The sequence below is a fragment of the Tachypleus tridentatus genome, chromosome 2, assembly GCF_004210375.1.
Source record: "Tachypleus tridentatus isolate NWPU-2018 chromosome 2, ASM421037v1, whole genome shotgun sequence".
NCBI classification, from domain to species: Eukaryota; Metazoa; Arthropoda; class Merostomata; order Xiphosura; family Limulidae; genus Tachypleus; species Tachypleus tridentatus.
Window position 1 is genome coordinate 19,475,789 of NC_134826.1, and position 27,538 is coordinate 19,503,326.

The following is a 27,538-nucleotide window of genomic DNA, read 5'->3' on the forward strand; positions in this document are numbered from 1 at the left end:
TATTGTGCTGCAGCTGCTCCCAAACGACACTGTATTCAGTTTAACATGGTTTACAATTTGTATGTCACCATGCATGATGGCTGAACAACCAACACGTTGTATTCTGTGTCAGCGGCTGCGTACTACTGTCTCATTTACCCGTGACGTCGTGCGGGCAAACCAAGAACAACAACAGATGTTGACGGTGAAGGTACCACCACATTGGCATTTACAATTATGTCTTGGGACAGTTAAAGTGGTTATTCCATCCGTATTTATAACTACTGCGTTTACGAAGCGATTTGTTGAATTTTAAGTTTAATATGTTGCATTTGTTGTCTACTCAACAAATTTGCAAGCGATGTTTTTGGTATGTTTATTTACATTAACTACTTAAGCAAATCAAATGTAGACCAATAGGTGTTTTTTTCATTTATTACAAAAAAAAATCACATATTACTTGGTGCATTTATTTCGGAAAGAAAGTTATAACAGGCACAATAAAAGTCTGAAAAATTCTGAGCCTTTTGGAAACAACGAATGTGAGTATTGCAAGTACGTAGATTTTACCACAGTCCTACCAGGGGACGACTAGAAGACAAATCTAGTTTTTTTTTTTTAAATATCCGTTTGAATTCGAATTGGGATGTGAAAAAAGGAAAAAAAGGTTGATGGAAGTAAAAAAAAAATATTACTGTTTTAAGAAGTTTAATGTTATGCTAAATTCCGGGGTTCGATTCACCTCGGTTAATACGTATGACTTCGCTCTTCATCGAAACAATACGTTCTTAGGACGAGACTGAAAATCAACTTGGTAATGAGGCGTAGCTAATTAAATGATTAAACACATACACAAATATACATAGAAATGAATTTGAAATCGATTCACTCTTTGTTAAGTAACTGAAAATTCCATTTTCACTAGTTCTTGATTTTATATTGTAATTATATTAGTCTTATAAAAAAAAAAAACACTTTTTTTTACTTCTACCCAACAGATGTCATGAGTAACAAAGTCAGTAGATGAACACTAGTAATCTTGATTTTTTTATAAAAATAAAATGGAATGACAAAGCTCGTTTTTGGGATATAAATATCCTTCTACTTTCTTATTAATATAACATTCTAAATTTATGAAGTATTCTGAATACTTAGTTTTCACGTAACACTTGTTCAAAAAAGGCCTCAGGTTTGGTTGATGTTTTGCTACCTTAGTTCCTTTGTCATTCTGTTGAAGTCGCACGTGTTCTGCCAATGTATTGCCGCGCATTGTGTAAGAATGTCTTTCATTGGTAGATCCGATGGTATTTAACAGGGGATAGATTTTTTACACCTGGTGGGGATGATTTTTGTAATCACTTATGTGGACTGCTCAATTTTCAAATTTGTAATCTCTGATTACGTGAACCTGAAAGCTGTAAACACGCAGTTACAGAGTAATCTTGTTGCCACGATACTTGCATGATACTTAGGCCTACTGACTGGTACTTACGAACTATCGCTTAGATTGAAAAGCTTAGAAGCACGCCTATATTAAAGATGTACATTTCGGCTACTGAAAAAGCCTACATCTAGGCCTAATTATGTAATTCTATTGGTAAGAACACGAGAGTCACAAGAACAAACACACAATTTGTAGGCCTGTGATGAAATAATACAATTTAACAGACCAAACTGTAGGGGGGATGATTGTATGCACCATACCCCCCACCTAAAATGAAGGGGGTGTATACCCCATCCCCCCAGGATTTACGCCCCTGGTATCTAGAGTTTATCATTTGCATTTGAACGAGAATGACCAGTCACCTAGGTAGCGCTAGACGCTTTCTCTCTGGAAAATGAATTTGGGTTGATCAGTTATAATAATTGCAATGCAGTACAAACGATAGTCCATCCTCCAAGGCAAGCGCGCACACACACACACAATGTGTGTGGTTTGGTGCGATAAATATTTCACTTTTGTATGTTAAGTCGTATCCAGTCTTCTTATTTCGTTCTCACGAACTCGGATATTCAGATAAGCGGTCTTGTTTCACAGTTTTAATACCGTGTCGAATATTCCGTATTTCTACGAATCCAGCACATTGCTCTAAGGGAAATAAGTTTGACCTTAATATGCCACACGTATATAGCAAGGTGACTTAGAATTTTAGGTTGACGGTGACAGTTTTACTTCTCGTGTTAAAGGACGTTAGCAGGTATCGTATTATTTACTAAATTTTAAAACAATAATAAAACCTTATCTAGTTTTTCAGAGATGAAAGAAAACCCCTAACATTATTACATGTCATATTTAAAACAAAACAAATACCATTACGAATAATATTATAATTAAACAGAAGTTGAAAATAATGAATTATATTTTTGCACTTTTTTTTTCTTTCTTTGTACGTTAAGTGAAATACTGTCAAAGTATAGCCAAGTTTCGATTTTTACATTGTTCCATCTCTTTCGGTCACCACCTGGTGTCTTGTGAGGTCAAATCAGTAAAGCGTGACTGAGGGAAGAGATGTGTAGCGGTGTTTAGACACGTGTTCAGGTAGAAATAGATGACAAAGCTTTCCCTCAGGAGCTGTGAGTGTCTCGTGTTCTGTCGTGATCCAAATATACGGAAGAAAGTAAATGTTAGTCATACCACCATCTTTATATATACGCCTGTTTAGAAGGTACGTAAGTTGAAAGTATATATTAAAATAAGAAGTGACGACAGCTTTTAAATTCCAATTACTGCTCCAGATTTGTTAGTTATAGCAACAAATCGATTCTGCACAGAAACTTGGATAATGTGAAACTGAGTAATAGTTTCAATTAGCAATTAACAAAATGAAATATGTTGCAAATAATTCTCAACACTATTTTAACGGACTTCAGAGTAACAAAAAATCGCGATATTTTTGTTATACAAGTGTAAATCCGTAAAAAAACAAACATTGAAATATAGTAACTGTATTTCGTGATAAATTATTTTCCTGAAGTTTCTTGTTAAAAATAGTAATGGTTCAATATGCCGCGAATAGAAATGAAATTCGAAAGAGCGAATAGCAATAAGATGTGTTGAAGCCATAACGTCGCTGACACAGTATTTGTTTGAAGTTATAACTTGTTAAAAGTGTCAATAATGTTTTAATCTACTCCAAACAATTTTGGTTCAAGTTGTACTAGATATTTTCTACGAGTTATTGTATTGACTGTTGTTTATAAACATAGCTTGAGAAGATAAGTCTGCTTATGGAAATATTTTAAATATGACGAATTTATAGACGGTATAAGTTCTATTATCCTTGCAATGAAAACAGTTATTGTTGAATATAACTGTATGTTGTGGGGTTGGTTCAGTGTAGGTATTTACTAGTTTACAGAAACTTGCCATGAAAAACGTCTTTTAGATTTCTGCCTGTCCTATCTTTATATGTAAAACGTAAAGTATATTTAAATAGCTATACTTGTAACCAGTTTATTTTTTAGTTACTATCAAAGTTGATCTCTGATCGAAAGTTAATATTTAATGCATCTACGTCACATTACACTTGCAATAAAAACAATTAAGTAGAGTGTAAAAGATTCCTTGTTTCTGGGGAGGCTAGCTATACACAAAACGTAATTATTTATTAAATATCCCAATCTACAGGTTACTGTTTTCTTGTAATAGTTTTTGTCAAGAATTTATTTTAAATAAAACTGAAACTAGTTGACCGTTTGTAAAAGAAACTTGAAGTTGTGTTGTTTTTTCCATTTTGTTGCGTTAAGAATGATAAAGCGTACTTTTTGTCCTCAAGTGTTTAAACAAAGAAACTACCAATACGTATGATGAATACGTGAAATTTCTACCTCTTTAGTTGGTCAGTAATAGTAGTTTAAAAATGACGTTTAACATGTGACTATTACATTATGTAGTTAGTTATGTTGTGTGCATGCTCGTGACTGGTTAATTACACAGTGCACTGATTTTTTGTTTGTAGACGTCATTCTTAAAGTTCCACTGTTACGTTGTGCTATTTCTTTCCTAGATATTGTTTATGTACCTTTACCAAAAGTATGAAGCTGGGTGAATCACGAATTGTATTAGTAAGAAATATTATGTAATTAATGGATTTTGTGACTAGTACCGTATAAATTCTCACACTTAAAATGAATTACGTATCATAAGATTCATTAGCAGGTACTAGTAAATTAATTGACAAACCTCAATATAGTATGTGTTAACTTTTTTTAAGCATTTGCCTTGCTCTGTTACCTCCCGTTTAAAGCTTCATGTACGTAGCCTATTCTAATTACATCTTCATTCTGATTTTGATTTGCATATGACGAAAGCAGTTTAACAGTTAAATTAACGTATTTGTTCACAAAATATGAATTCTTTTTATCTAATCATGAAATTATCCTTCAAGTAATTATAATTACGTTATTACACTTACGAATGGCTTATTCTTCTGTTGTATTTAAAACGTAGCGATATGACAGTAGTAGTCAGTGTTATTATTTGGATGACTTTTTATATGGTAGTTTTGCACTTTGTAATGTGTTGACCTTTTATTACATTTTTTTTTTTTTTTGTTAAGAACATTATAATATTTCATTTATTTGCTTCTTAAATAACCATAATCTATTATATAAAACTTCTTCAGTATTCTAGAAACTGTTCTTTTTTGTTTTATCTCCACATTGTTTTGTGAAGAAAGTACTATTTTCTATTTCAGTCATTGCATTGTGTAGTTGATGGTGATACGATTACTATGGCTACTAAACCTAAAGAATGCTATAGTCCCAAAGTCATTGCATTATGTAGTTGGTGGTGGTGTTGTGATTACTATAACTACTAAACCTAAAGTATGCTATAGACCTTTACAGTTATTTTTAAGTTTTTGTAGAATTGCACATAACTTTCATTATTTTCATTTTAGTTCATTTTGTTCAGTAATTTTATCACTGCACAATGCTTGTTTTATTTAACAGCTTTGATTGGTTGGTTTCTGCTGAAGATGGGGGAAAGAAGTCAAAACAAGGTACAGAATAAACCTATATTATTTTTAATTAAAGGTTTTGTTTACTTTTAAGAGACAATTAGAATTATTATACTATAATTTTTTTGTATAACAGAATTTAATCTTTTCCATAAATTTAACTGTTGTTAATCTGTAATTTAAAAAAAAATAAAAAAAAATGTTTAGGGGTCTTCCATTTATTGCATGCATATCAACAGTGAGCTTAATTAACCTTTTCAATTATAGATCCCTTTTAGTGGGGGACATTAAAATTGTGCTGGAATTCTTTTTAATCACCAAAGGTTGTTTCTTTTTTTTTGTAATTTTTAGTGTACCAAATGAAGCAAAAGTGGTGGGTAAAACTTGAGTTCTAAGTTTGGGAATAAAAGCAGAATAAGTTAAAAAAAATCAAACTGTTATTTGACTAGATATTAAAAAACAAATTCAAGGTGGGAGAAGACTAATATGTTTGCAAGCAGACACAGTACCTCCTCCTCCACCTATCCATCTACCTTAATGAATGATATCCTCAGAATACAGTGGATTTCAAGAGAGAATTGTATTTAAGAAAGGAAGTGTAAACTGCATCATGCATACTTTGGTACCTAGTTGAGGTTTCTTTGTGAGAACAGTGTATTGGAACATAATAGATTGACCTTATGAAACAAGTTTTTTGCTTAAATAGATTTATTCACAATCATAGAGCTGTGAGTTGTTAAATATCACATGTAGGAATCGTGGATTATGCTAAAAAATATTGTCTTCAGAGAAGGTATCCAGCTGGTGAAACAATGCATTCTAACCTTTATAAATAGGGACTTAGAAAAGTTGTTTATTTAGCGGTACTGATGTTTAGTTTCACTCTAATCAAGAGTTAAGTACATGTGCACAGAACTTGTGGAAGGATTATTATTGTTTAGATGGACTAATGTATCCCTTTATGTTCACGTAACTGAGTTAAGACAGTGACACTGTTCTTATTATGAAGATAATTTTTGAAAATACCTGTCATAAAATTTGTTACTCAAATACTATAGATAGAATTTTGTTTTTAAACTTCACTTATCACTTACTGAGCTATGGCTTGTGTGGGAGGTGATATTAAGTTAGTATTCATAAAATGTGATGTTATTTTAAGTAATTTTGCACACTGATGGGCTACTTTATTAAGATCATCTTCTGATGTAGGGTTGGAACACCACCTGTTCTAGACTTGGTATAGGCTTCACATGATACTGCAAGATGTCTTGTTTACTTGCAAGCTATTTCTTATGAAGTATTTTTTTTATGATTTGTACATAAGGTGTTAGAAGAGATGTGTAGTGAACTTCAGGAATTTCATCCTAAAGTTGTTAAATTAGACTGCAAATATGTGTTGTTCTGGTCATAGGAAATGACTGAAATTAGTCTTGTTCTCTTTGGATTGATTTTAGACACCTTGTAATGGAAGAGTTCTTCATCATTAATGTGCAAGTACAGTTGACTGAACTCCTGCTATGTGAACATTTCTCACAACATTATTGTAATTAACCATAACTTGTATTGGCAGAATTGTCTCATGGGTTCATCTATTTTTTTTTGTTATACATGAAGTATAAAAAATGGTAGAAATGAACTCATTGGAGCACATCCTATGTTTTCAATCATTTGTTGTCTGCACTTTTTAACTTTAAGTAAAAAAAAACTAGTCCAACTGTTGTATTTGTCAGTCATCACTGGTTGATCCACTTGGCAACAACAGATTTTGTAGGAACAAGTGTGTAATCCCTGTTAATAGAATGATAAATGTCAAAGAAAGTCCTTCATACGAATAATGCATTTAAAATGTACCTACTGTAATACTCCTTTTGAAAGTCAGGGAGATTCTTGCTATTTCTCGCTGGTTTTAAACTAAACATGATTTACCTCATCTCAATTTTTAGGGATCTGGTAATCACCTAACTGTCCTCTTTTGTTTATGCATATATTTTTTAACAGTTGAAAATAGTGTACTTTTGGTATTTCCACTTCTCAATAAAACAGCAAGTCAGTGTCTTTATTAAGACTTTGTATTTCAAGGTAATTAATATTTGAAAATTAGATCTAGTTTGACAGCCTCTCAGTTTTAAAGTATTTTAACTCTGATTATTTTGAAGATAATTTGCAAAAAAAAGACAACAAAAAACTGTGGTAGATGTGTATACATATCATTGCTAATGTACACTAAACCAGTTTCAGGAAGTAAATCTTCATTATAACAATCCCAGTAGAATTTTGAATTATCTCTTGCTTATTGAATTTTGAAATTTGTCAATCTGTTGTTGTAAAGTTACAACAAATTTTTGGAGAGAAGTTTATGTAAATTCAGATACATAGACTAATCTTTTTTTTGCTACTTTTGACTAGGTAATATTTAAGGATTTTTACCAAACTTGTTGCTTGTTAACGTAGCATGTCCATGCTTATAAAGATCATGTAAACAGAGGTTTGAATTATTTGCTAGTTTAGTTTTGTGTATTTGAAGGTTAAAATCAGAAAAATAAAAAGCATAATTTTTAACTGTGTATTTTTTTCATAAAATTCTAGATGACTTTTCGAGGTGTAAGAAGCAGCAAATTTCGTCATGTGTATGGAAGGCCAGCGAGGAAAAATAATTGTTATGAATGTATGAAAATTACCAAGAATGCTCATGATAGTCACTTTTGTGCAGTTAACCCTAAGTTTGTTGCTATAGTAACAGAATCAGCTGGTGGTGGTTCTTTTCTTGTAATCCCTATTGAAAAGGTAAGCATCTTTTATCAAACTGTTTTGGCAGTGAGACTCTGTTTTTGTATTTCACATCTATCCAGGTGACATTGTCTTGTGTGCATGCTTACGTGATTAATATGTGTAACCCTTTTATCACCAGGTCATTCGTGTGATTTTGGTTTCTTAAAATTGTATGACATTCAGTGTTAGATTAATTAATTTTGTTAATCATTGCATACTTGTAGTTTTTTATTAGAAATCCAAGTTGGTTGTAAAGATTTTGATGTGACACAGAGAATTGAGGACAGAATGAGAAAGAATTGTTTTGTGGGGTGGACAAGCATGCCACAAAAAACAGAATAATTTTAGTGTTTGCTTTTACTGAAATATCCTTTACAAATTATATTATTGATCTGAAGAATTAAGACAATTAATTAATTAAGAGAATTAATTTATTAAGACAATTTCAAAAATTACCACTACATTGTTAATAGAGAGATACTCGTCAATGCCTCATTTAACTTTACAGACATTTAAAGACAATCCAACAGATGGCACTATTTAAAGTTAAATATGTTAAAGTAATTTTCAGCTTTTTGATATTGAGAATGACTGTTGGTGGCAGTTGGAATGTTGGGCTCTTATAGTTGGAGTTGTTTTAAATTTATGTTTAATTAACTATGCATTTTCTACAGGTAAATCATTTGTTTTTTGAAAATCAGTGTAATAATTTTAATATATAAAACAAAGTTTATGGTTATTGCTCAGATTTAAACTTTGTATATCAAGTAATTTCTAACAAGTGCTTTTATTACAGACTGGACGTTTAGAGGTCAATGCTGGAAAGGTAACTGGTCACAGTAGGCCAGTGTTAGACATTAAATGGAACCCTTTCAATGACAATGTGATTGCATCCTGCTCCGATGACTGCACGGTGAGTAATTTGTCACTGATTAGTTCTTCGTAATTTTAGTAACTTTCTTCAACTAACAATATTAACATCACGTTCAAATTGTTTTAGTCATCATTTAGTTGACATAAATATATAAAAGAACATAAAGAATTTGTAGCTGAAATTAACTTGGTAAGTTGTGATGCAGATGTGTTTGACCACCATTTTTGATGTAACATTTTGTATAAAAACAAATATTAACAAATATCTGGTATGGTGACTCAGTAAAATTACTTTAAATTTAATGGTGTTTAATGAAATTTTGGAGACGGCATAAATGATTAACGAAGCAAATTTGTTAAGTTTTAAACAGTTAAGATTATGTTAACAGGTGTGAATATCTGATGTCATAATCTTGACTAAGCATTGTACATTTATAATAAAGTATTCTTTTATCTATTCAAGCTGTCTCAAAATTTTTATTTTCATTATAATGGTTCCTTTTCACCGAATATAAATTCGTCACAGCTGTATTGAATTTACTATTATATATTCTATGTAATATTGACGTTTGATTTAGTTATATATAGAAATGCATGCAACCTATATTGTTAATTGTGTATTGCAAAAGTTCCTCCTGTTCTGTAAATTTCTAGAAGACTTAAGTGTAAGAATCAACAATATATATTTAATGAAAGCGTTAGCGTATCTTCAAACATTGTTGCAAGCTGAACTATCTAGAATCTTACCCTGAAATTTATTTATCAATATGCCAAGTGGTAGTTTAATATTGATGGTCTGCTATATTTAGTATACTATAAACCTCAGAAGATATAAATGTACTAAATGTTCATTAGTTGGGAAACTACAGATATTTGACCAGGAATGTTTGTAGATTCGAAACCATTTAACTTCATAGAATTAACTTTGGACCTTGGTATTTCTACAAGGACAATAGATATTTTTGTTGGTGAAAAACTTGTGTACTCAGTGAAGCAGTTAGCCATTAAGTGAACTGTATTAATACCAACTCAAAATTCATTCACTCGTTGGGAACTGTTGATAAAATATTTAGTTCCTGACCAGATAGAAGACTCAATGTTGTTTGTAAGTTTATAAAATGTTTGTATATAAATTATTATTTGTAAAGCTAATTCTGATAACTGTTATCATAAATTGTATTGTTTGTATATTGAAGTATATTTGTGTTAAGAATAAAAACTGTGTATCAATCTTGTTGGAATATATCATAAATTTAACACATATTGATAATTAATTTCCAAATCCAAATTACATTTTAACTCAGTTTTAGGCTATTTCAAATTGTAATACTTAACATAATAAATAATAAATTCAATCAAGATAAATTATAGTATGTAACACGGTGATTACTTGGTCGTGGAAGTCTAAATGTTTTTTTGTTTTTCACACATCCTTCTAATAGGTTTCTTTAGTTGTATACCACCATAAGTCAAGCAACAAAATGCTGATATTGTACTGAAATTTGGGTTAGAAATTAAGAACACAAGGTTGTAATGTCTGGTTGTAATGGTGTATTACTCTCAGGATCATGAAACAAGCTGGTCTGGTTGTAATGGTGTATTACTCTCAGGATCATAAAACAAGCCAGTCTGGTTGTAATGGTGTATTACTCTCTGGATCATGAAACAAGCTGGTCTGGTTGTAATGGTGTATTACTCTCTGGATCATGAAACAAGCTGGTCTGGTTGTAATGGTGTATTACTCTCAGGATCATGAAACAAGCTGGTCTGGTTGTAATGGTGTATTACTCTCAGGATCATGAAACAAGCTGGTCTGGTTGTAATGGTGTATTACTCTCAGGATCATGAAACAAGCTGGTCTGGTTGTAATGGTGTATTACTCTCAGGATCATGAAACAAGCTGGTCTGGTTGTAATGGTGTATTACTCTCAGGATCATGAAACAAGCTGGTCTGGTTGTAATGGTGTATTACTCTCAGGATCATGAAACAAGCTGGTCTGGTTGTAATTGTGTATTACAATCATAATTTTGAAATAAGCTGGTCTGGTTATATTGTTGTACTAGCAGGATTGTGAAACAAGCTGGTCTGGTTTTGTATTGGTGTATTAACTCTTAATAACAATACTCAAATACCTAGATTAATTTTTATTACAATATGGTGACTTAAAAGGGACGCAAAACCCCATAAACATTGTAATTAATATTTTTCTACTTATTTTAGTAATATTATTACTATTTTTATTTTTACGACTACTCTTATCTCATATGAAATTAATCAGTTAGGTGAACATAACCAATTACCAATCTTTGATTACATTATGATATTTTACTAACTTGTTGATTTCTAATTCATGATGCAAGAAACATCAATTTGGTGAAAACCAAACTTATTTGCTGTTTTTGATACAATAGTTTCAGAAATGTTTTCTATGTATATCTGATTTGTCGCTCTTCATTTATCAAACAGTTTTTATACAAGGTATGTATGATATTACAAACTTGCTTATATCTAATTAGCAATTTTTCTTTTGTATAATTGATGCTTGAAACCATTGGTTTTTGGTGAAACTCCATAACTGAGGAAAACAAGACAACTATATGTATCACAAATACATAATTTATCCACTACCATGATTTTGTTATGATGATGCCTTTAAGGTGATTTTGTGGTTATGAATAAATGACGTATTTGTGAAACGTACAATTTTCCCTCAATTCTGTAATTTTTGTTTCATCAAAATCTTGTAAAATGTAGGAGATATTCATGAATTTTACTGTTTTTTACTTTGTTTTGTACATTTCACAGCAGCGCTTTTTACTTTGAAGTTCTACAAGTTTACAAGTATTCTAACTTGTGAAACAACATCCATTTAATTCTTTCACAGTTTTTTATCCAATGATTATTATAAAAGGTTTTAAATGTTACATGACAGCTATTAAATAAATACATTTTTTTTTAGTTTGAAATTAACTATGGAATACAAAAGGTATGTTCAGCAGTTTCGAATTTTTCATATGGAAACTCTTACCTTCACTGTTAATAGTTTGATTGTGAAGGCTTCTCAGAGTTTAGTGGAATTAATTATTTAATTTTCTAGATAAAACTATGGTTTATTCCTGATGAAGGCTTAAAGCACTCAAACATGACAAAGCCGATCATGGACCTCCATCAACATTACCGTAGAGTGGGTAACATTGAATGGCATCCAACAGCTGAAAACATTATTCTGAGTGCCGGTTTTGACAATACAGTAAGGAAATTTATATTTGTGTTTGTGATTATAATTGCAAATCTGGTGTGATTTTATAACCACTGTAAGAAAGTTTTTAACCATTATAATGTTTTTAAAGAGAATCATGTTTTGAAGAAAGAGGGGTTTATAAACACGTAAAGTAAAACTGTGTATTGAATATTTGAAAAAAATGATATTGTGTTCTTAGCATATTTAAGGAAACAATGTTTTTAAACTAATTAAAAGTATGGATTATTTAAATGTCTTAAAGAAAAGGCAGGAAGGAATTCTGTTAAAGAATAAGATAGCTGTTGTAGACTTAATTGTATTTAGAGGATTAAATGAACTTCTGCAAGGAAAACTATTTTCTGTACACTTAATTGCATATAAAGTTCTTTTTTTTTTTATAATCACAGTGTATAATTATATCTATAATCTAAAGCTAGTTTTTAAATTTATTTCTGGGTTTGTATATTGTTTTATATTTGATAAAAGTTTCAAGCTTTTGGCAGTTGTTTTGTTCTTTTGCTGAGTAATAAATTAATGTCAATAATTTACCTATTAGAAAGTAATTTTCTGTTTGATTTTTAAATAGATACTTATCTGGCACGTAGGAATAGGAGAAGTTATGAAAATCATAGATTGTCACCCTGATTCTATTTACTCGATGTCTTTCAACCGAGATGGTAGCTTGCTGGCAACCACTTGTAAAGACAAGAAGTTGAGAATCATAGATCCTCGTCAGGGAAAGGTCCTTAAGGTTTGTCATTATCCTTCTAATTTTTGAAATGGTTTTGTATTACAGAATTTGTTGCTTAGACCTTTAATTCTCTGCTTTTTGTATATTGTGATTGATTTAGCTAAATATATAAGGAGAAAATAGTGATTTTTATATGTATAGCAGCTGGAAGAAGTGTGTACATAAATGCTATTATGTTGTAATAAATTTAGTTACCATATAATAAAGTTATAGTTTATCACAGTATGATGCTATTTAAGTTTTTTAGGAACATTTTAGTTACATGAGCATTTTTGATGACACCATGAGATTAAATTTAGCATTAATAATGTTTGATGGAAATAAGTTGCATTCTGAAACATACATTTTAATGAAGGTTTTATTAATCAAATTATTCTGGGTTTAGGAAAGTCCTTGCCACCAGGGATCCAAGGCTTCTAAAGCTGTATTTCTAGGGGATACTGGCCGAGTGTTTACCACTGGATTTTCAAAATTCAGTGATCGACAGTGGGCCGTTTGGTCACAGGTACGCTTTGTGTTAGCATATGCGTGGCTCTATGGCATAATTCTCTTACTGTTGCATCAGTTGTGTTACATAATTTTTAATGAACTGAGAACCATAATTTTGATAATGAATTTTAATGAATATTTGAGAACAGGGACAAAGGAAATAATATGTAAGGAAAGTTTTGTGTGAAATGTATTATTTTTTTGGCTTGTTTAATATTGTAGTGAATAACATAATTCAATACTTTGTACTACTATTGATTTGCTAATTACATTACAGCATGACCTCAGTAACCCTTTGAGGATGGAAAATATTGATTCTTCCTCAGGAGTTTTGTTTCCTTACTATGATCATGACACCAAGATTGTGTTTCTTGCTGGAAAAGTAAGATTTTTCACTCATTACTGAAAAAAAAAAACAATGCTAAAGCTCTTCCATTAACTGTTAGTAAAGTGGATTCATTATTGTTAATTAACCGAATTTTAAGTTTTTTTACATTTGCTGAATTTTCATTTCTTGTTATTGATATAATGCTTTGTAGTGTTTTCATTGTCATGTTTATGGATTTTATTAAATATATTACTCTTAGTGTAACAACAACAACAAAAGAGAAGTTAGAAATATAATTACATGTTTAAACACTTTTCTTCTGTTTGATTAACTGTAAGTGATATATTTTCACCGTTTTATAAAAACGTTTTATAGGGTGATGGCAATATTCGATACTATGAAATTGTAGATGAGGCACCCTGGTGCCATTATCTTCATCAATTTTTGACTGGTTCACCTCAACGCGGCCTTGGTTTTATGCCGAAACGTGGGCTAGATGTGATGAGTTGTGAAATTTTCCGGTTTTACAAGCTTCATGCTACCAAAGATCTGTGTGAACCCGTATCAATGATTGTTCCAAGAAAGGTTTGTCTTTGTGAACTACCAGTATATGCAAACCAATATCAGTAATCATTATAAGAAAGCTTTGTGACCTAACAGTTTGTGCAAGTCAATGTCAGTAATCACCATAAAAAAGTTTTGTGACCTAAGTTTGTGCAAGCCATTGTCAGTAATCACCTTAAGAAAGTTTGTGACCTAACAGTTTGTGCAAGCCAATGTCAGTAATCACCATAAGACCTAAAAGCCATTGTCAGACCATAGTTTAGGTGACCTAACAGTTTGTGCAAGCCAATGTCAGTAATCATATAAAAGATCTGCATTTGAAAAACTTGTATAGTTGCAAGTTACATCATCTACTATAAGTAAATATTAAAAAAAATATATCTGAAAATTTGTAAACAAACAACTCTGCCAAGTACATGTATTTTCAACAATGAGGAGTATTTCTTAAAAGAACCAAGCATTAGTAGTTATTATGAAGTACATATCTTTTCTTTTTGTGATTTAAAACACTTCTATGATAATTTATTTATAATTATAAAATTTAATTTCTCTTATTTTGACCCAGCTGTTGAGAAAATCGTTTAAATGTGTAACAGTATTTAATGTTTTTTTATGAATCGTTTTAACAGTCTGAACGTTTTCAAGATGACCTTTACCCTGACACTGTAGCCCCAACACCTGCTCTTACAGCTGAAGAGTGGTTAAGTGGAAAGAACCGCAACCCTGTTCTTTTATCCTTGAAGGTTAGTGATATCTGTTTATTAGTATGTTTGGAAAGAATTGCTATTGTGTTACCAACACACACTCTGTTTTCTTGTTGTGTTGAAAGCTGACGTATTTAAAAGTAGTGGCAGTATGGGTTCTTGTGTAATGTGGCAGGAGTGTTTTAATCTTTGATCTGCATGGTGGATGGTGGGATTTGACCCTGAACTTTAGCATTATAACTCTCATGCTTATTCTAAGCCACTGGAGAGGTGCATGATGTGTGAGGGAAAGACGATGTTTTTGTAACTTCAGAAATTCAATGAAGTTAAACTCAAATGTTTAGGGTTAATGAATTTGTTTGGAAATCAGTTGTGATTGGTAATTGTTTTTTAATTAAAACTAAGTGAACTGCACTGTATTACTGTTATTTATAGATATCTAATGGGTTCTTATATTTTAAACTGGACATGGTTACAGATGGTGGTGTTATAGGCCTAAAAGTTAATTATTACAAAGTACCAGTGTATAGATTAAAAGCACCGACTTGCCTGTGAACTGGAAATTGAGATTTCAGTTATTATGTTTTTATACTATTTTGTAAAAACAAGAGGTAAAATAGTATATATATGGGAAAAATATGTATTTTTGTTATCAAAATAAAAATCTGAAATGTTTGAGATAGTGTGTTAAAAGGGGGGAATTATGTGGGAAAAAAAATGAATTATTTTCATCAAAATCTGAAATTGAACTTTAAAATGTTCTGTAACTTTTGCCATTAAAAACGTGTATAAAAGGTAAATACAGAAATGGAAAATAAGGAAATAAAGTTGTGTTGCAAATTTTGTTTGTGTACAGTTTCTGTTACAAACATTGAAAATTTAATAACAAGTATTATTCAGCTCACTATTTTAGTAGTTTTTGTTTTTTATATATAACATACTTTTGAATGAAAAGATTTGTTAGTGGAAGTACACTAGTGTGAAACACGTTTGTTGAAGGTGCACTAGTGTGAAACACATTTGTTGAAGGTGCACTAGTGTGAAACACATTTGTTGAAGGTGCACTTATTTGGATTAGTTTGTTTGTTAAAGATGTATAAGTTTAAGACACACCAGTTGTGGATGAATGTAATTTTGTGGTTTATAATGTTGAAGTATTGTTTGTTTTTTATGTTTTGAACATCAATAGACTGGTGCTGGAGCACGAACCAACAAGCCAGTCTTATATCACCCAGATTATACAACAGAACCGAACAATGTTGTTGAAAACAACAGAGCTGGCCACAAGAATATTAGTAATGGAGACAATAAGAACAACAATGTCATTAACAATGTGAGAGCTTTGGATGTGTAAGTAGTTTTCAACCTCATTTTATACCTTTGTATGAATAAAAACAGACCAGCTAAGCTGTCTATACAGATGTTAATACAAGGGGTTCTGAAAGTCACTGTGCAGTTTTGTAATCATATTTTATTCAGTCTATTTCAAGCCAGCAACTGATAGCGGTGTTTAGAAACAAAATAAGAAGGATCCAGGCCTGTATTGATGCCAATGGGGGTCACTTTCAACATTGTTTATAATTGTCATTCATATTTACCTCCTGTATTCTATATTGAAACATGTCTGTTAATAAATATTTAAGTGCACAGTGACTTTCCGAACACCCTGTATGTAAGGTATTAAAAGACTTTGTAATTAGTTACACTAGTACAAACACCACCCTATGGGTGATTGAGCTAGTAATTACTAACTGTTGTATTCATACCTCATTGAAAAAAATTAATAAAAGTGAATATTAAAAAATAAAAAGGTTTTTCTGAAGAGTATTACATAGGAAGAGTTTTGAGATTGTGCTGATACAGACTGTGGTGTTCTTGTATTAAAAGTGGTACCCTTTATGGAAAAAAAATAAATTTTTTTAAAGAAGTCTTTAAGTGCTGCATTTACAAATCTACACCAATAAAGATGTAATCAAACCTTAAGCCACAGTCTGATGAAATTCGTGTTCTTGTCGTGAAGGGAATACTTTTATTTAGAAGTGTGTTGTATGACAAAAAAATGATTGTTTCATATGCCACAGTTATTTTTCTAATTATACAAGTCTTGAATACTCAAGTACTAAATTTTGTGGATTTTGTTTGTGGTGTCAGGCAATAGATGGCGTTACATTGAATGGATTATTTCAAACATGCATTGATATATAGACACACACAAATGCATGTTAATTTAGCAGGTACTCGAATTTTGATACTTGTCAAATTTATATTTGCCAACAAGATTGATACACGCTATTTTCTTTCTTAAAAAATATATTTCAGTATGTAAACAATAAAATAATTTAAGAGTTATTACAAATAATGATTTATATACAACAGTTTTACAAAGTTACAGAAAATACTGAGTCTTATGTTTAGTGTAAAACTGAGTAATTTATCAATGATCAAGGTTCATGATGAGCAAATTAATTCTGAGTTGATATTGGTATGCCTTGCCTAAGTTAGCTAACTTTCATTTTTTTGGTTGGTCTCATGCCACTTGCAAGCTGACTCTTGCCAACAAAGTTATTTAATGTCCTCGTAGAAATACTAATGTTTGAAGTTAATTCACTGAAGTTGAATGGTTAGTAATGTTCAAAATCTATAAACTTTTCTGATCAAATTTAGTAGTTTTCAATTAATAAGCATTAATCACAATTATAGTTTCTGAGGCATGTAGTGTACTGGCTGTAGCTGATAGATATTAATATGTCCCTCAGTGCATCAGTTTTATAAACCAACCATGATATCCTCAGACTATGTTTGAAAACATGGTAGCATTTTCATAAAACAAATATTGTTGATTCTTACTCTCAAGAATCTTTTATAAATTTAGAGAACAGGCAGGACTTTCCAAGTACACATCCAACAACATATGTCATGCATAAAAACAAATGTAGGTATTAAAATAAACATATAACAGTAAATCTGTTCCAGTGCTATGTCTGTTATTGTAAAAGTGTATAATAAATGCTGCAACTTGAAGAAATGTTTTACATTTTGTCCATTATTGTTGTACGTCTTGAACAAAAAATATTCACAAAGTAGAACAAGTATGGTCTTTTGAAAATTGTAAAAGTAATTCTCATAAAATGTTGTGGGTGTCTTTATTTTAGTTTTGTTTTCATTTTGTGCAAGTTATAGTTTCTTGTGCATTTGGCTGGTAAGAAATAGTTTCTGTGTGAAAACGGGATCAGAGGATGTGTTTCTTGGACAATTTAAAAACTATTAAATATTTTTCACTCTATATTTAGGAATCAAAATTATTCTTTGACTTATCTAGTTGTTGCTGTTATATTGAAACTCAACCAGTATTTTCTTAATTTTGATCTTTCAATGTTCAGATAAACATTTGACTCTAGAGATTAAAGGAAAAGTATCAATCCAATTACCTGAGATTATTAAAAGGAACAATTACCATACAGAATGTTGAATATATAACCCTGAGATCATTCCAAGTTGATGATTTGCAGTCAGGTCTGTAGTTCTTTATAATGCTTATATTTAGGGGTTACTAAATACCCCTGACATTTAGGAGTAATCATTAATTCCCTTGGCCTAGGATATATATTAATTTAGCCTTGCCAGGGACAAGGATGGCCATGTCTATCTTGATCTAAGAAAATTTGTGACACAGTTTATTCAGTAGTTTCATTTTGAGTTTCCAGCTCAATGCACAACTTGTTTACCTGAGAATAAACACCAGTGGTCAAAATGTCATACCTTTCATAAAAAGTAATCATTACTGTAAAAGCTTTAACTTGTAATACAATTATATTTAATTGGTAAATAATGTTATTACTACCTTTCCATGGAGAGAATTCTTGTGGCTAATTGTAGAATCTCTGGTCCATATAGTTTTCTGTTTTGGATTAATAACATCCGAAGATCTAGGATGTTGAAGTTTACTGGGGCTGGTGTGTTTGTTTCTGACTTTTATCTTTATCTTTCTGTTATTTTCTGTTTCAGCTTTATAACTGCCTGCAGTAAACATGGGTCTTTTATTCATGTTGTGTTTGGCTGTTGTTGATCCATGAAGATCTATGAACTTTCATAGATAACTGTTTATAGTCAAGAAGTTGTGAAATGAGTTTGTTGATTAAGGTTAGTCTTGGGACAAAGAGAACTGATTCTAATATATGGTTTTGGTTATGGTTAATCTAGTTAGATAATTTGGTTATTCATTAGCTGTAATTATTGTTTTTAGTCATATGAATTAAAATAAGAAATATGATTCACTATAAAGCTCCTGAAAAAAATCTAGAAAATATATTTTTATAGCAATGATTCCAATGTCCAGTTGACTTTCTAATCAAATTTGTTTTCAATCAAATTCAAAACGCCCAATAAGGAACAGTTGGTAACAGTTCCACATTTACAAATTATAAGATGTTTTTTAATTCGCCCATTGCAAAATTTGTTTGCTATTTTTACTAATATTTTACTGATTAACAAACAAATAAAGACAAGTTGGACATTTAAGGATAATTTTGATTGTATTAACAACAACATTTGGAAAGAGTAACAAATTTATACTGCTTTCCAGGAACGATGGAAAACAATACACTATACTTCCATAAGTATTTAAACTTCTAGAACATTTCATTGGAAAAAACCTCAATGTAATAATACCATATTTAATGGATATACTTTAATGCAGTAAATACCGAATTACTTTTGTACAATTAATTCATTTGATAACAATTTTTATAACGTTCTTAATCGGAATATTTTACTTAATTTCACTTAAGGTTCGTGAGCTTATCTAACACTATAGGAATAATTCATTCATGGTTCATTACATGCAGCACGAATCACAACAAGGTGATTGAGTTGAGAAAAAGACGACTACCATGGCTAGAAGACAAAGAGAAGAAAGATAACGGAGCAATAGTGTGTGATGTTGTGTCCAGTGGTATCTTGCCTGTGGCCTCGTATGTTGCTGTGAATGACAGTGATAGTGATCCAGAGGTTGAACAAGATGAACCACAAACACAGTTAGAGGTAAGTGTTTGTTATGGTTTTTCATTGGAAATGAGATTGAGACTTTTTTTCCTTTCTCAGAAAATTTTCAACCTGCTAATAAATATTAGGCACTATAGACTATGATGTGGCAGTTTCTGTAAGAGCTGAGAAACATAAAAATTTGAGAAGGATAAAGAAACCCTTAATGCTGAAACTCTTCATTACTAATAATTGTCCCAGGGTAATACTGAACAGATGTTGACATGTGCAGTGATGTATTATAATTCCAGCTTATGGAAACTAGAATTTGTGAAAGTGCATGAGTATATATTTCATTGTTCTTGAGTTGTAGTAGCAATGGATGACTCCAAGCACATTGGAAGGACACCATTACAAAAATCTGTATGTGAAGCAACTGGGTGTTAGTGGAACAACTTTAGAACACTACTGAAATTGTTTTTTTTATGATGCAACCATATTCTTTATTTCGACTGGGGGTACATTGGTGCAGTTGTTATGGGTGGAACACCTCTAACAACAGATGAGTACATAAAACATTTTAATTGTACAAAGGAAATTACTTTGTTTTTTGCTTTTAAACTCTTGCACAGATTTTGGGTATGTTTATTAATCCTTATGCAGGTACAGATTGGTGAGAATGTTCTCTGCCACCAGATTGTGCAGACATCATCTGGCAGCTGTGTCAGCATGTGTAGAAATCTGACAGTTGTGTCGTGCTGATTTTTGAATTAGTTTATATCTCAGTATCACATTTTAAAAAACTAGAGAAGTCTGCGTAAATAACTTAGAAAATACATAAATGTAAATTTTGATATTTTTCCTTGTCAATCCCTTTAAACACTTTTTTGTTTAAATGATCTCTTAAGTTCATTGCAAAAGAAAAGCAAAAATTTGAAAGAAGAATGATGAAACAGTTTTAAGCACTTTGTTTTACATGTACTGGAACAGTTGAAGAAAGCATGTCAGTATCAAGAAGCGGAAATAAAAAAATTGAAGGAAGAGTTGGCAGCCAGAAATATCCGAATACAAGAACTGGAAGATCAGTTACAGAAATTACTTACAAACGGTTCGCACATGTGAGAAGAGACATAATCACACAGAAGTGTATTAACACTTCAGCTGAATTCACTGTAGTTAGAACAAGCACTTGTGGTCATCTGGGACCAAAAGAACCTCTGTAGTCAACACTTAAATTTTTAGTATAAGCTGTCAAAATGGTAAAAAAACACTTTAGCTCATTTCAGCTATTCTAGACATTTTTGAAAAGTTATTGCTCACTTTTATGAACATTTTTATTATTAAAAAAAATTATTTTTTACTTTTACTACAAAACTATCATAGGAACATGGTAGAGCAGTGGCTCCCAGTCACCAGTCCATGAGGAAATTTGAACCAGTCTGCAAAATCATTGAAATAAAAAATTGTTTTATTATACAACTAGTAAAATACATTGTTTTACAATGTAATATAAAAGTTTTTTAACATTGCGTGGAGATTCATGAAATTTTGGAATTGGAACTAGCTGGTCCTGAGTGTGGAAAATGTCGGGAACCACTGCTGTATAGAACTACCATCACAGCGTGAACTTTTTGTACTTGTAACTGTTATTGAGTGATATTCCTCTAATGTTTTGACAAGTCAAGTAATGTATTTTTTATGTTATGTTAATGCAATTTGTTATATTATGCCACCCAAAAAAAATGCTTCAGGTCCACAAAAAGGATTTTGAAAGGTCACTCGTGCATTTCATTGTATTTCGTATATATATAAAGATTACTGCAGGAGTAAGACCTGTACAAGTTTGAATTTTTAGTGTTTAGAAACCTATGCACACATTGCTAAATATTGTAAAATAGTTTGTCAGTGCGAGTAAATAATTTTTCTTGTTCAGATTTGCACATCTTGTAGCAATTTTAATGAAGGCATTTTTATCTACTTTGAAATTTGTAATTGACTTTGGTTAGGCCTATTTGTAAGATGTAACCTGTAAAAGCTTTAGTCTTTAAGAAAGGAACCAATATAAAACATTAGGTTTTTACTTGTAAAACAAATAGATATTTTGTTTTATTAGTCCTGGTAATTGAAAGGAAAACTGATTAACAGTAGAACAATGTGAAAGACTTTCTTCACTGAATTTCAAGTTTATCTGAGAAGAGATAATCTTGGTAATGTTAAGTGAGAGTTACTGACAAATTATTTAACTCTTGACTTGCAGAAATATAATTCAAGAAAGTTGAACTAGAACAAAATATACAGCAACTTTAGTGAATTTTTGGTTACCAAAGCAAATTAGAGAAAGCAGTATACAATGATTTTTTAAAAACCTGGTGTCATGTTAAGTTGACATACATCACTAAAAGTTATCTATAAGTAGATACAAGTTAGTTTTGATAGAAAGTGTAAAACATACATATCTTGAAAATGTATAACCTAATGTTCCTTGCTTTATATGTAAAGTTTGAGAAATTTGTAATATAAAGTTTATAGTGAATAAATTAATTACTGGTTTGTTGTTATGGTATCTATTACTGATATCATTTGTGGTGCAGCTTTTGTTTCTAGTTTGTAAATCAGGTGAATATACTTTTCAAAAGTATGATTTAGTAGAGAGTTATGTCCAGTGAAACTTCAGTTTGTGTTTTTATGTTTTGTGTTAATGTAAGATGTCTGTGTTATTCAGACTAGCACATAGATAAACTTGGACAGTGACTTTTGAAGTAATGGTATTTTTCTCTCTGATTGGTGATTTGATAAGTAACAACTGTTAATGTGAAATTTCTATTATAGTTTACAGTGATTTGTGTTGAGAAAAAAGATTTATGTTCATGATGAATTTTCTTTTTAATTTTTATTCATGCTTACATCAGAAAATTAGAGATGTAGGTGCATATTAAAATAGTGAGAAATTGTGTACGTCTACCTCGGACTGAGAGTAAAATTGAACAAGTTTCCGTGATTATTACACCATATTCTACATAAAACGTGACTAAATATTTTCAGTAGAAATTTGTATTTCTCTATTTTTCAGTTTTAAGGTCTATTATTTGTTTATTGCAATTGAATTATTGTTGTAATAATGTTCAGAAAGCTGTAAAATTCTAGAAAGTATTACAGAAAAGCCAAAACAGTGAAATAAATGTGAAAATAGTACGTTTTCAAAAGTACTGAAAGGTGTGAAACATACCAAATAATGTATTCAGTTGTAACCAGAGCTATCAATTTAGCTGCATTTGTTTAAACATCAATGTGTTAACACTTAAAACAATTGTTTTTTGTTTCTATTATCAAACGTGTGTGAAATCAGAATATAGTGTTTAAGGTCTTATTCAATTTATTAGTTATGTTTACATAACTTGAAGGGGTAGATTTCTTTAGAGATTAGCTACTTTAACTCATACAGACAGGGTGTACATTATGCATACTTTTCCATAACTACGTCTTAGTGCAGAAAACTCAGGATAATTGTAGCGAACGCCATCTATTCATTGTTTAATTTTAGTCTGTTGCATGAAATGTTATAATTTGTAATGGTTTTCCTGAATAAGATATGATAGATGCAATTATTTTAATAATCTTCACCAAATTTTCCCTAAATATATCACGGATATTACAGATTTAATCAACAGAGGACGTAAGTTATAGCGACCATGTTGCTATAGCAACGTGTCTGTCAATTTAATTGTCTTGATAGTGTATTATTTGATATTTGAAGCTTTTATGTCAACACATACGTGATAACAATCAATTTAGAATAGTAATATATGTAATTACAAACAAATTTGAAAGTTCAAAATTTTATTTAGTGGATATTATAGTTATTTTGTGTAGTAAACTCAAAAATAAGCCTAACTGTACGAAATAGGAAATGAACACAGAAAATATTGTAGGGTAAAACTCGTAGCTGAAGTTGGTGGAGAATTTTATTTTTCACCCACTTTTAGTTTACGCGCGGAAATTTTGCTTTGAGAAATGTCATACCTTGTCTTTGATTTTTGTGGTTGCAACTATTTCATGCTGATTTGTATACTTTATTTTTTAAACTTTGATAAAGCCAAGGCATTTGGTAAATTTTTTTATGTTAGGAGATCAGCTTGCCATATGTTTATATTGGAATATTAAGCTAGTTTAGAAATAAATCATTGTCAATGTTGTTTTAATTTTAGTCTTTGGTTCTTCCTAGTTTTAATATTTTAGGCTTAACTATCTTCCTTATTGTTATTTTATGTACAAGTAGGAAGAGCCGAGTTAGTTCCTTATGGTTTTTTTGTGAAACTCGTAATTGGTGTGTTCGGATAATGAGCTGGTATTCTGTTTACTTATGGTAATTTAAGATTTTATGCTATAAAAGTAAGAGTTCGAGGTTGTTGAAAAATAATTACATGAAACTGTAGTTTTATAATGAGTTACTGCTGATTATAAAAATAAGCGACTCAAACATTTTAACTCAATATAAGTCGTGTACAAGTTGCTATATATGCATAACAACAGTACATTTATATAATGTTTTTTTTTTCAGATCAAAATTTAGATTAATTTATAAATTTTTCTTCCATTTCAAAATAACTGGAAAAATCGGCATGAAAACCTCAGTTATTCTGTTTTTGTTAAGAATAAGTCAGTAAGATAATTTTGTGTGAAGTTTCAAATAAAAATTGTGAATTAACTTTTAACGCGAGATGCAGAAATTTTCACTTGTTGCTGTAGTTGAATTTTAATTTTGAGAAATTTGATAATAGATTTAAACTATATATACATTTCCATCTACATTTGAGATTTAACTTCAGAGTTCCGCCAGTGAAGCATTTTTCTTTGGCAAATATAACATTTCTGGTTTACTTATGTCATCTTGAAAAAAAAACCTTTTAGAAAGGTTTTACTTTACGTAAATAAATATAGGTGGCTTGTTATTCAGTGGTTTACGGATTTAAACATGGCGTAAGGGATAGTTGACTTTTAGAATCGTAAAGAAGGAAAACAGTGATAAACGAGTTATTTTTAGAGGTTGGTATGTTAAATAAATGTTTTTTTTTGTGATTAAAACGATAGATAGCGTGTTATGAAAAAGCAACATATCAATTTCAAGGTATCGTACATAGTGTGTAAAAGTATCAGTATTAGTATACTGATATAATGTATTTACACTTCAGGAAGCGTAAAATGTGTCTTTCTTTATATGTATAGTAACGTTAAGTTGTATATTTAGCTAAAAATAGGAATTAGTTTTATACAGATGTTTTTTACGAACTTTATTAATACACCGGCATGAGTTCTAAGTTGTGCCTTTTGAAACTTTTTTTGTAACAACTCAAATATCTGAAGATGGCGTCAGTCCATAGCATTGTAATTCAATATAGATCAAATATAGTCACCAAAGAAACCATTTTATTTGTGTATAATGAGGTCGATCTAGAAAATAAAGATCTGGTGGTTAAAAATTAGTTTTTTGTGTTAAGTTTAACTTTTGTGTATACTTAAACATGCAGAGAAAAATGCTTTTAAAAAATAATGGAAATGCGAATTGGTATTTCATTTTTTTATAAAATTGTAAAACGTTTGAGGGCTGTATGCATGCTCGTACATTTGTTCCTGACATTTAAGATTTCAGCATATTCACCATGTGATTAAGATTTAATCTTAGTTTTAAAGGCATTAAAGCTGAGAGACTCGTAACTGTTTACATTCAGCTTAACTTTTATCCGTGTTTCCCACATCTCTTTCTATGGTCTATTGTGAAATAAGTCAATTGCACAAGGATTGTGGGTTGATTTGTTTTGAATTTCGCGAACAGTTACACGAGGGCTATCTGCGCTGGCCATTCTTAATTTAGCACTGAAAGACTGGATGGAAAGCAACTAGTCATCTCAGTCGTCTGAGGCATTTACGATGTGAGCAACATGTGGTGTACAAGAAATTTGGGTACCCCGCCAGAATACCGGTACATTTTTGGACTAACAATCAGGGGTTCAATTTCTCTCGGTGGACAGATAGCCTGATGTGACTTTGCTATGAGAAAACACACTCCAAAAAGTTTGGACCCACAAGGAAAACAGACGTCATATTCTTAACTTTTAACAAACACGTTGTTTATGTCAGTTTCACTTATTTTCGGAAAAAAACATGGTGGCACAGTATACTAATAAGTGATATTCGTAAGGCTGTTAATGGCATCCAATTAGAATAATAAATACATTAATAATAAATTGTTTTTTTTTTATGGGCCCAGACTTTGGGAACACCATCATTTTGGGATTTTTATGTTAAGGAGTTAATAAATGAAGTGTTTTTTTTTTTCATTTATAAGTTTTTAATTAAATGACATGAACATATTGTGGATACCACGAGAAAGCCAATTTTAGGATTGTGCACGTGTTTAGATTATTTTTAAATAGATAACGTCTCGTGATGCAGTCAAATAGGAGTGAATGGAATAAAATTCTTCCCTCCTCTGCGGCTCGATAGTAATCTTGACGACGAATGACGTAAAAATGCGAGATTCGATACTTGCGGTGGACATAGTGTAGGTAATCCATCGTGTTGCTTTGCGCTGAAACAAATAGCGAAACTTTTCTTGTTCCAAGTTTATTTTTCTGGGTCTTTGATCTATCATACACATAAACTATGATTCTATATTGTAAGTGTGATCTATCATACACATAAACTATGATTCTCTATTGTAAGTGTGATCTATCATACACAAACTATGATTCTATATTGTAAGTGTCATATATTATACACATAAACTATGATTCTATATTGTAAGTGTGATCTATCACACACATGTACTATGATCCTAGATGTGTGATGTATGATCTATCATACACATAAACTATGATTCTATATTATAAGTGTGATCTATCACACACATGTACTATGATCCTAGATGTGTGATGTATGATCTATCATACACATAAACTATAATTCTAGATTTTTGGAGTGTTTGTAGGAACATCCGAGCTGGTGGCAGTATCATCTCCAGCTCATCAGTTTTTGTTTTATCTACGGATGCCTATAAGGAACAAAGACAGCATACACTCTCAATCTCAGACAACGAAGAATAACGTAAATGTTTGGTTTGTTTCAAAATTTCGCAAAAGTCCAACATACAAAGTGGAGTCTGCGTGCAGCTGTTTCCAGTGTTTGTGTTAAGACTAGCCTAACTCATCGCCTACACTAGAAGATAAAAAGTTACTTCTTTTACACATTGAAGATGCGTTAATATTTTCTTGATGCTGTTGAACGAAAACAACGGGAAGATATTTTTATATATTTCTTGTTGTTTATTCCTTGTGGGATAAGTTTTATAGTACACTAGTACCAAGAACGTGTACACACACAAATTGATTTTTGATTCGGCTTGTTTTGTAAGTTATAAAAATCAATATAATTAGTCCGAGGTTTGAATTTGCTGTTTTTAACGCAGTTCCTCTTGTGATTTTGCTTATTTAACTTCATTAAAATATATATATTTTCAATAAAATATGTAGATATATGTATTTATTTAGTTTGTACACAGAGAGAGGAACACTATTTTTCGGTAGTTAAGAACAATAAACTTCCACCAAACATGCTCGCCCCTTTCAGCCGTGGAGGTGTCATAATGTTACGATCAATCCCACTATTTGTTAGTAAAATAGTAGCCCAGGAGGTGGTGGTGGGCGGTGACTATTAGCCGCTTTCTCTCTAATCTTTCAGTGCTAGAGTAGGGACGGCTAATGCAGATAACCCTCGTGCAGCTTTTAACGAAATTCAAACCAACCAAACAAATGTATTGGTGATAGTCATCCAAAGTTGCTCCAAAAACAAGCACAGAGAATAATAAAGTTGAGGCTGCGGGTGCATTTTAACAGTGACGGTCA

General features: G+C 31.1%; 1 protein-coding gene across 8 annotated transcripts in view; it reads left to right on the plus strand.

The window, feature by feature from the left end:
• The window catches only part of LOC143239051 (coronin-2B-like), a 44,579-nt gene extending 19,459 nt beyond the window's left edge, over nt 1-25,120 (plus strand). For 4 of the 8 annotated variants that reach the window (XM_076479841.1, XM_076479844.1, XM_076479850.1 and 1 more), the window contains 11 exons: nt 7,527-7,724; nt 8,506-8,622; nt 11,681-11,833; nt 12,411-12,575; nt 12,961-13,080; nt 13,342-13,446; nt 13,768-13,977; nt 14,586-14,699; nt 15,850-16,010; nt 19,505-19,700; nt 20,631-25,120. In XM_076479841.1, the coding sequence (XP_076335956.1) occupies nt 7,527-7,724; nt 8,506-8,622; nt 11,681-11,833; nt 12,411-12,575; nt 12,961-13,080; nt 13,342-13,446; nt 13,768-13,977; nt 14,586-14,699; nt 15,850-16,010; nt 19,505-19,700; nt 20,631-20,762 (1,671 nt within the window). In that variant the 3' untranslated portion in view covers nt 20,763-25,120. Of the gene's footprint in view, nt 1-2,376; nt 2,646-4,932; nt 4,983-7,526; nt 7,725-8,505; nt 8,623-11,680; nt 11,834-12,410; nt 12,576-12,960; nt 13,081-13,341; nt 13,447-13,767; nt 13,978-14,585; nt 14,700-15,849; nt 16,011-19,504; nt 19,701-20,630 lie in introns of all 8 variants that reach the window. The other 4 variants (XM_076479881.1, XM_076479872.1, XM_076479857.1 and 1 more) reach the window with 2 other exon arrangements.
• Nucleotides 25,121-27,538: the final 2,418 nt, after the last annotated feature.